At 30.8% G+C, this 10,929-nt stretch overlaps 1 protein-coding gene across 2 annotated transcripts in view; it reads right to left on the bottom strand.

Moving 5' to 3' along the window:
• Window positions 1-2,756: 2,756 nt before the first annotated feature.
• LOC129908701 (serine/threonine-protein phosphatase PP2A) overlaps window positions 2,757-10,929 on the bottom strand; it is a 48,171-nt gene continuing 39,998 nt past the window's right edge. For both annotated transcript variants that reach the window (XM_055985440.1, XM_055985517.1), the window contains 3 exons: window positions 9,948-10,511; window positions 9,690-9,880; window positions 2,757-2,878 (listed from right to left, as the gene is read on the bottom strand). In XM_055985440.1, the coding sequence (XP_055841415.1) occupies window positions 2,806-2,878; window positions 9,690-9,880; window positions 9,948-10,511 (828 nt within the window). In that variant the 3' untranslated portion in view covers window positions 2,757-2,805. The remainder of the gene's footprint in view (window positions 2,879-9,689; window positions 9,881-9,947; window positions 10,512-10,929) is intronic.

The raw sequence follows: 10,929 nt of genomic DNA, 5'->3' as shown, positions 1-10,929 counted from the left end.
TCTGCATTTATATTCTGTTTCATCCTGTTTCCTGTACTACAGCCCGTTTTTAAACGTGCCTAATACTTTAAGCATGACTGTACGTTTTGTAATAGGTAAATAATAATTTCCTTCAAGATGGACTAATTGAAAATATTTTGTTCCGTTTTCTCCCACATCTTCGATTTTGTTCTTGTCTCAACCCAATCTCTTCTTGTTTCTTCATTTGTATGGGTAAATGAAACCACCATATTTGTTTTTCTTTATCTATGTGTTTATTAATTTTTTTTCTGTATGAAATTAAAAAAGAAAAAAAACTAACAAAATTATTTCGTTTATTTTGTTTTTATTATTTTTTTTTGTTTTGTTTTTTTTTTTTTGGAGAGAAAATTAATTGATAACATCCGCATTTTGTGAGGAATAAAATTGTATTAATATTTATATAATTTGTTGTTTCTTTTCAAGATATTTCAAAAAAAAAAAAAAATAAAAAATAAACCTAAAAACAAAAAATGATTCTAAATTAAAAATAATTAAAAAAAAGGAAACTTCCATTTCTTTTTTGTTGTTGGTTGTTTATTCTATAAATTATAAATCATTATGTATAACAAGGTTTTTTTTTGATTAAGAAAAAAGATATAAATTTTTCTTTTTGTTTTTTTTCCATTTTAAATATTATTATTTTTTATTATTTTGTATCACTTATTTGATAGGAGACAAAAAAAAGAAAATGATTAAGTGCGTTATTATTATGGTTTATTTTTATTTATTGATTTTTGTTGTTTTAAATATTTTCTCTCTTTTTTAAACTTTCAAGTTTTAATTTAAAAAAGGTAATGAATGAGGTTAAATTTTTTTTTTATTTTGTATACTATTGTAATTTTAGTTGTAATTGTAATGGAGAAGAGGTTACAGAATAAATTAAATTAAAAAAAAAGTTTATTTATTATAAAATGGGCTGAAATTTATGATTTGAAAAAAAAAAAATTAACAAGATATTTTCTTTTTATATAAAAAAAGAGCAGTTTTTTGTTTGTTTTTTTTTTTTTTTTATTGATAAACAATTGTTGTTATCATCTGTATCCGCTAGACTATATTTTTTATTTCTTTTTTAATTTTAAAGAAATTCAATTAATTTCTTCTTCTATAGTTCTCTGTTTTTTGCCAATGTTTTTTTAATTTTTTTTATCTCTTCAATGGCTTAATTTTTTCATTTAGAAAAAAGAAAACAGTTCTGAATATTTTGTTTATATTTTTTTTTTTCTTTATTTTATATCATTTTCATGTCTACTTAATTTTATATTCCTAATTGTAGCAAATTAAAGTTTTTTATTTTTGTTTTTTTATTTTTTTTGTTTTATTTTTATTTTGTTTCCTCTAAAAATAATTAATAATTATAATAATAATAATCAGCAAACAATGTTATTTATTTGAATTAAAGAAAACCATCAACGAGAACATATTTAATGAATACTGTTCAGTATTTATTTGAAAACAAAAAAAAAATTAATGTAAATTTATAGTTTTTTCGTTTTTAATTTACAATTTTTTTTTAATGAAAATTAAATTTAAATGAATGAATTTTCTTTCGCCGATAAATAAAAAAATGATAGCTAACCGAAATTTACAAATTTTTTTTATGAAATTTTCTTTAAATGGACCAGCCATTTAAAAGGATAGATTTTTTAATTAAAAATCTTATAAGAAAAATTAATAAGCAAAACTTTAACTTATAGAATGTTTAATTTGGAAAACTCATGCTGATTGAAGAAGTCGTTACATTTTTTTACAAGATTGGGTCAGTTTTTTCTTGTTTAACCTTTTAACTTTTAGTACCCTGATATTCCAAAGGTTTAAAACTGGTTACTTACGTTGCTTTCGAGGTCCTGTAAACAACTAGAGTAAGACGACATGCACATTCCTTTCACCCTAGTTGTCCTGAACATTAGCCAACAATATGGTTCCTTGAGGATGTCAATGTGATGACTTTTCTCTAAGATCCAAGTATTCTGAAATCCAAGTTCTTCCCAATAAATAAATTGCCTTGGGAAGGCTTCGACACACTTAAATGCTTCATAATTGAATTCTTTTTTTGGTCCTTCGAGCTGAATAAATGCTTTTATTGGACACTACTGTTTTTCTTCTCGAAAGATTTGCCTCAGTTGGGAGACTATTCCCAAAATTTAAAAGCTCCGAACTTTTTTAAGATATCCTTTTCTACTTTCAGGGGCTATCAAGTTCTTTAAGAGAAGACCAAAACATTCCATGAGCTAAAAACAAAACAAAAAAATTGCTGATCGAACAAATTTGAAGGCAAAAGAAACCCATAAAATGGCGAAAAGAATGAAAGAAGACGAAAAAAAAAAAGTTCCAATATTTGTTTTTTGTTTAGTTTTGTGATTTTTTTTTATTTTTTTATATCATTTTTTTTTTTTTTTGAATAGCATAAAGTATTTCTGGTTGTTTCGGTTTTTTTGTTTCTGTTATCATTGTTTATAATAATAAATTTTTGTTTCCAAGTTTTTTTTTTCTTTTGTTTAAAATCATTTAGCTTCAGAACTTTTTTTTATTATTTTTTATATAATTCAGTTTTTGTTTTTGTAATAATTGTTGATGTTTTTTTTTTGTTTTTTATTTATTTTTAAATTTTATTATTATTATATAACTATTTACTATTAGGTTTTATAATTAATAATAATAATAATAACTGTATTCTTCTTGTAGTTCTGTTGATTTTTTTTTTCTTGTTTTCTTGTTGCTGTTGTTTCTTTATTATATTTTTTATTATTTTTTTGTTTAAATTTTATTATTATTTTATTAATTCTCTTAAAGGAAATAGTCGGGAGTTCTTCGTGTAACATGCGGTTCTCCACGTCTTGGTGCTGGGTCGAATTGTAGGCTAAAATGAAAAAAAAAAAGAAAATTATTTATTAATAAAAAGATTTGATTTAAAGATTTTTTGTTTTGATTTTATACATAAATAGGGGATTGGGGGCAAAATGTTCTGAGTGCCTATATACAATTTCCAACTTGTATCTAGTAAAATACTTTTAATAAACGATAATTAAACAAAAATAAAAGCTTTTGGAATGAATTTTTGAGCGTCAACTAATGTTCCAAATTAATTTTACTTTATTTTTGTTCAAATATCTATTCTCACCAAAATATTATACGAGATTGTTTTATTTAAAATTGGAACTGTTGGCACAGAGAAACAAAAATTAAGACAAAATTTGGTTAGAATTCATTTTTTTTAGGATTCGAATAATAATATTGTAATAGAAATATGTATATCAGGCGAGTTAAAAATGTTTATGGGCCGCAGATAAAAACTAGCAAACATTTTTATAAAACAAATTTATAAAAGAAAAAACAGGAAGAATGATAACATTAAAGTTTTCCATTGACCATTTTTTCTCAGACCAAGGTTAGTTAGGCTGAAACTTATAGGTAACTCATTCTTCTTAATGACTGAAGTAACTATGGTCGTATCGACATGTACATACCTTATCCCTACTTTGACAATCGCAATCGATTTTATATGGCAGTTTTCAAGTGTACAAAATACTTACATATAAAATCGGGTATACCAACTTCAACAATTTGGAACCTACAACGAATCACAGTAAAAATCGCTTGGCTCCTTTTTCATATTATTCGGCATTTATTCTATGTTACGGAAAAAAAACGAAGTAAATCAAGAGAACTTTTCTTTCAATGACATAATTTTGCAAGCCTTTTTTATATTTAGTTTTTAAGTTTAGATTTTTTTGTTTTTTTGATCGACGGGACGAACGATGCAAATTAACTTGAATTTGACATATTGCATGTAGGAAAGTTAAATCCTCGTTTTTCTTTTGATGTCCCAAAAGAGGATGCTATAACTTTGTTACATGTTCGTTATATTATGAATTTTTCTTGTAGTTTTAAGTTTTGCTACATCTAGGTATCATGGTTTATAAATTCTGCCACAATTCCAACAATTGCTGGTGTAAAAACAAAAATCAGCCTAAATTTAAAAAATAGATAACCGATCGACACAGCTTCTATAGCCATTTTCAAAAGAAAGACTGGGATGGAATCGGCTAAGGTGATTGTCACCTTTTTGATTGTCACTTTTGACCATCACCTATTCTTTGCTCTGAATAAAGTGATCACCAAAACCCTACAAGTGCAGAATACTCGATGAGTATTCGACTCAAACGCTGGAGACCGAGGTTCGATCCCTACCGGGGATCTGTATATTTTGTTCACAAGAAACCATATTTCACTAAACCAACTAAAATGTTCGTATTTATTTAGATTATAATGTAGTTCGCCGTTGAGGATTTCAATAAAAATAGAAAGTGAAAGTGACACCTTAATAGCTATCACCCACAAACCATAACATAAAGGTGATCGTCACTTTGATAATAACCTTACGTGGAGCAAAAGTATTTATTGTGATGATCAACTATCAACAATCACTTTAGCCGATTCCACCCCTGATTTATATTCGGGCGAGATTTGTAACCAAGATCCATATCTACATAACTCAGAACATAACTAACAACAAAGTCCTTATTTATTCCGGATTCCGGATATTAATACGGAACAAAAAGAGTATCAAGCCTCTGTCCCTGTTCTGTTCTAACGCATTGTCGAAAAACATTTTTGAATTGTCACAAAGTCTAATAATAAATGAATTTCTAATGTCGTTTTCTATTTGCTTTCGAAATTTTTGTGTAAATTTCCCAGATTCGATGGCACTCAACACTCTAGTGTCCATTGAATTTAAAAGAGACAAAAATATCAACTTGCAACGCCGTCAAATACTCCGACATGACACACACAATAGATAAGATAAGAAATCGCTCGAAGCATTTAACTGGGCATTGTGATTTTCGTTAAATTAACAATATCTTGCCTGTTATTTTGTGACCAATGCCCGCAGATTAGCTTACCGCATGCTTCAAATCATTCTGTCTTTGGAACCTAGTAGAGTAATATACGCTTGCGATGAACAAGCATCGGAAATGAAAAAAAAAAAAAACGAATAAAATTTTACATCGTATGGAGCAAAATAAAGATCGTTGAGTGAGTCTTGGGTAATAAGGCTATCTGATGACCAGTGCGGGTTTGTTGCGGGTAAATCAACCACAGATGCAATCCAGAGTATAAGAATCATTATGGAAAAACATCGAGATTCCTTGGAGGATTTGCATGTGGTATTGGTTGATTTTGAAAAAGCATTCGATCGACAACCACGAGATCTGATATGGGTGGCCCTCAGACAACGAGGAGTTCCGGAAACCTATGTGCGGATAATTATGGACATGTATGATGGAGCAGTAACTAAAGTAAGATGTGCAGCTGGAGTCACCGAAGAATTCGAAATCACAGTAGGTGTACACCAGGGAAGCGTCTTGAGTCCTCTGCTCTTTATTACCGTTCTTGATTACCTGCTTGAAGGCAAAGTGACGGACCCAAAAGTGCATCAGTTATTCTTTGCTGACGATGGAGCCATCATAAGTGAAGACCCGATATCCCTGCAACGAGCACTTGATGTATGGGTGGATGTTCTAGAAGGTAGTGGGTACCGCATAAGCGCGAAAAAGACAGAATACCTATGCTGCCCATTTTCTGATCCACACAGGCCTATTCCTGACATTTATTTGAAAGGTGTAATGCTTCCCAAGTGTGAAAAGTTTAAATATCTGGGGTCTATGATAAATAACGAAGGTACTTGTGATGACGATATCAATCATCGCGTAAGCGTAGGGTGGATGAAGTGGCGGGAAAATTCTGCCATCTTCTGTGATCGAAAAATGCCCCCTAAGCTGAAAGGAAGACTCTACACCGCAGTTGTGCGTCCAGCACTCACATACGGTTCACAATGTTGGACAATGTACAAAAAGTATGAGAGTAAGTTAACGGCAGCTGAGATGAAGATGCTTCGTATGACAGCAGGAGTAACAAAGCTTGATAGAATTAGAAGTACGAAGACCCGAGGAAGCCTTCATGTTAAAAACACCATCTCCCAAAAAATTGAACACGACCGACTCAGTTGGTATTGCCATGTTCAAAGGAGAGATCCTGAGAACCCCGTCAAAAAAGCAATATCATACAACGTTCCAACACGAAATAGAAAGAAAGGTAGGCCTAAAAACTCCTGGTACAAGCAAATGCAAAACCACCAGCATTCAGTTGGCCTTAGAAATGGAACAATACAAAACCGGGAGGCTTGCCGCCAATTTCTGAGGTCAACCCGGCGAACCCCACAGGCGGATCACTAGTGTGAAGCAGTTACGTGGGATAGTTATGATCCCCTTGACATCGAGATCATAACAGCGCCGAGAAAAAGGAAGAAGAAGATGGAGCAAAATTGTCGATTTTGACTATCAACTTACGACTAATGCATTGACCGATTTCAAGACGGAATAATATTCGAAAACTGAAAAATTTGATTACAACTGTTTTATGAAATTGTAGTGTCCTATAAGATTATTTTCTTTTAGAATATGTAAACCAAGTTGAGCACTATGCACATACCCTTTCTCCCAAGAACCAGAGAATCTCAACCTCAGTTTTTCAAAAATGTGTCGCATAACATGAAGAAATATACATTGCGTACAATTATCTTTTTAAAAATTTCAATATCACTGTCATGATTATGTTTCGTATGTTAACAATCTTTTATGTTTTATTCCTTAAAAACATTAAGTCAATGTTTATTTGCACGATTTACCATCGTTAGCCTAACATGTGCTGCCTTATAATTATAACTTTCCTTATATAGAACCACCCACCGTTTCACACAGCCAATAGCCATATGTATATCTGAACTCCAAACGTGTTGTGATATTATTATCCCCAACGTGCTATATCTAAACTCTAAAACTACCTATTTTGCTCTATCAGTGCCAATAAATCGGCGATGCGTGTAAGTGGTGCCACTATATACCCTCTCATCGCCCTGCCTGCCCAAGCTTTTATTAAATAAATATTATCTACAAGCTAGATACTAATTACGCCCACACATTATGCTTTCAGTCCATATTAAAAAAAAAAAAAACACAAGAAAGAGCATAATGTTAATCAAAGTCAATGAACTTCCGTTCTGCTTTTATACATAATGTAACACTGAACAGAACTTCACAAGAACTTAAAAGAAAACTTTGAACTAAAATAATATGTATTTTGTGTTTTATCTAAACAAGATTGTTTTACGCATTTGCCAAACTAAATATTAACAAAATTATATTTGACTATATAATGAGATATCTATTCCATCAAATGTGTATCCCATCGAAATTAAAATCTCACCTTTCTTCATTATTTATTTATCAAACAAAAATAAGTCTGAAATTCACTCAAGTTGTTAATTTCCTTGAATTAGATATAAAATCTCAATTGCGCATTTTAAATTGAAAACGATATCTTTCAGATTAAAAAATCAATAAAGGACGTTTGTATTTACATATCGTTATCTGTTAAACAGATAAGATGATGAATGTATAAAACGACCTTTGTAGTGTGTAATTGTATGTTCACAACTGCAAGAGTAAATAAATATCTTATCAAGTTTAATATATATTTTTGAAAGCATTTGACTTGCAGGCATTGCAGATAAAAAAAAAAGTGTTCACATTTTGCCTAGACCCGTGTGTTTGGATATCATCTTTTTTTTTCTGCTTTGCACAATGGATTTGTTGATATTAATGAAATAATGAAAATAGATATCACGTGTATGTAAATAATAGAGATTCAAGTATAAAATTGGAAAGTTGAAAATACATGATAATTGTTATAAAAATTAGCGCATGTCGTATCAATACGACAATATGTATGTTTATATCCAAATATTTTTGAATATTGTGTTGTCTTGAGCAAAAAAGTATAGAAATATGTATACCTATAGAAATTTAAATTTTAAATAAATAACAAGAAGATAATGTACTCTTGAACGTAGCTAAGGGAATTAGACTTTTATTGCACTAAGTATTATTTTAAGTCTACAATAAGAAATTTTAGTATTGTAAGTTACTGAAAAATTATCTGCAAAGCAAAAAGTACAAGTTTTTTTTACTGATATTGTCCTCAAAACTTTTCTGAGGACAGGTGGAAGTTTTCTGTCATAAAGGCCTGTATGCATAAAAAATAGTAAATACTAGAAATATAAAATTAATAAGTATAAACTAGGTTTGATATGCACAAAATGTGGATACAAAATGTTCATACATTACAATTTTTCAAGTAAAAGCATTTACTATTTTTTATGCATATGACCCAAAGAGTCAACTTTTTTTCGATTTATGATTTTAAGCCCCTTTTTAGAATTTTAGTTTGGTCACTGTCTACCGATTTAAAAGTTGTGTTCTTAGCCATTCTAGGGAAAATGCTGGTCTATTAAAGTAACACTTAAAATTACGTTAAGATAAAATTTATCAAATCTAAAGAAAATTGAAGTGTAGATCGACGGACATCAGGACTGAAATCACTGTTTTGGATTGTTCCCTCATCAACATAGTATTGCTACAAAACAAGAAGTTAACTGTAGTAGTAGAGAAAGTAAGTGGATTATTACGTAAAAAAAAAAGGTGTGATGAAGAACAAAATGAGCTCCAAATTAAATTTCACATTCTTCCAGTTGGACTAAAAATAAAATATCTTTTTAATTTTCAACAGTTGGCTGGAATCGGGCTAAATAAATAATTGATAGCAGGCCTAAAAGCACGAATAAGTTTTTTTTACTGAACCAGTGGCAGTGTATCGACTCGCTTAAGGGTCAATGCAGTGGAATTTCAAGCGAGAGGTTATCCTATAAACTTTATCTTTTTTATGCTTATGCTTATAGATTAAACTATAAATCTATTTCTTCTAGTAAACAATGCAGTTGCAGTACTATCTCAGAAACGATAACAAATGGAAAAGCAAACACAGTTATTTGGTTATTGGTTATTATGCAAAACACCTTCTAGAATGATGAGAGAATACTTCGTCAAAGGAATTGTATGCCAATTTTTCAGTATCAGATAATACAGAGAATAAATTATCAAAGATTCTGTTTAGTTAATCCAAATTTACCGAGTTAACTCAGGTTAATCTTTAATCTCGCAATGGAAAACTGGACCTTAGAACTGATATGACAGACATAAAGACAGAGTTTGCTTGCGACCGACGCAATTCTGACTTAAGATTGCTAGACATAGCAAGTTTCGCACTGAGACTTTTAATTCTTGACAGTAAACACAATGCAGAAGACATGGAGCATTATTATTATTTTCACATTGAAAATGGCTTGCCAGTTCTTCACCATTGGCCTGATTTTGAGTTAAATTAAAGATTACGTTGATAAACATCCTTGGCATCGGTCGTAACTTACAGAACGAACGTTCGATATTGCCACGCTTTTCAAAATCCCTACAATCATTCAGAAGCGTTTTAGCGATTTGAAGGGTTGTATTTAGTGCCATTTTTACCATCTTTTTTCGATTGCAGTGGGTTTTGAGATTTTTTTTTGGGGTTCGTAAAAAATGTTTGGTTAAGATAAAACTTGTTTTAGCTGATTGAACAGATAACAGACACACAGAAAATAAACCACACACAATAACAATTTCTCTGTAATCATGGTTCGCTAAAATATTGTGGAGGTATATAGAAATCATATTCTAATCCTGAAATTTGTTTTCCCAACTAAGTCAATAATAACTTTATTCAAATATACTTACAATGAAAATTTAAGTGAATCGTCTAATTCCATTAGAGCCGCTTGATTACCGCAACGGTAACAATAATTTGGCGCTGAGAAGATTGTGACAACATTACGATCGTGACACCAATTGTAGCCCTCCATCACCAATTGATGGGCACGTGAGACCAATGTAAGACCATTTGTGTTGTTAAATGTTTCCGAAATATCCTAAAAATTAAAAAAGTAAAAAAATCAATTAATAAATTAACAATTTGTATTGTTTAATTGAACTTACTTGACCAAATGTGTATCCAGCACCACGTGGTGAAATGCCCCAGCCACCCCTATCATCTGGATCAGACCAAAGTAGATCGCACATTGGACCTTCGTGTGGTACTTCTTGCAGGCGATCTAATGCGCGGATATGATCCAAACTATCAATCGATGGACTCAATCCACCATGCAAGCAGAAGATTTGTCCATCAACCAATGCAGTCAAAGGTAGGTAATCAAATAAATCGGTAAAGTATTTCCATACATTAGCATTGCCATATTTACGCAGACACTCATCATAAAATCCATAGACTTGAGTAATCTGTCGCGATTCATGGTTGCCACGCAAAATTGTGATTCTCTCACGATAGCGTACCTTAAGGGCAACCAATAGCGTTACTGTCTCAACCGAATAATAACCACGATCGACATAATCGCCCATAAATAAATAATTTGTATCGGGCGATTTACCGCCTATCCGAAAGAGTTCCATAAGATCATGGAATTGTCCATGCACATCGCCGCACACTGTGACTGGACATTTGACCTCTTGAACATTTGACTCTTTCGAGAGGATTTCCTTTGCCTGTAAAGAGAAAAATACAAAAATTGAATTAGAAAATATACATTTGGTTGTAATTTTTATTTTGGAATTAAAAATGAAAACTTTTTGGACATTTCAAAGGCGTAAATAGAAAGTACTTCTTAATCATTCTAAATGAAAATTCCTCCCACCATTTTTGTATATATTATTTTACCCACAAACTAAGAAAAAATACAAATCTGTTTTGGTCCAGACAGTTGGGCTGCATGTGGCGGCGCACCACCTCCTCTAAATTCAACAAATCTATGTCAATCGATCGTGAATGACCTTCTTACAAGAAAATAAAAATCGAACGTTTGTTCATTTTAATAATGAAAGAAATAAAAAAATCGTCACCAGAGGCTTTTCTGATGTAAAGTATTGTAGGCAGCGAAAAAAATTTAATTCATTTTTATTCTTT

The sequence above is a fragment of the Episyrphus balteatus genome, chromosome 1 (assembly GCF_945859705.1).
Source record: "Episyrphus balteatus chromosome 1, idEpiBalt1.1, whole genome shotgun sequence".
Classification (NCBI taxonomy): domain Eukaryota; kingdom Metazoa; phylum Arthropoda; class Insecta; order Diptera; family Syrphidae; genus Episyrphus; species Episyrphus balteatus.
The sequence above is the reverse complement of the archived record's forward strand: the minus strand, read 5'-3'. Positions and strand labels throughout refer to the sequence as shown.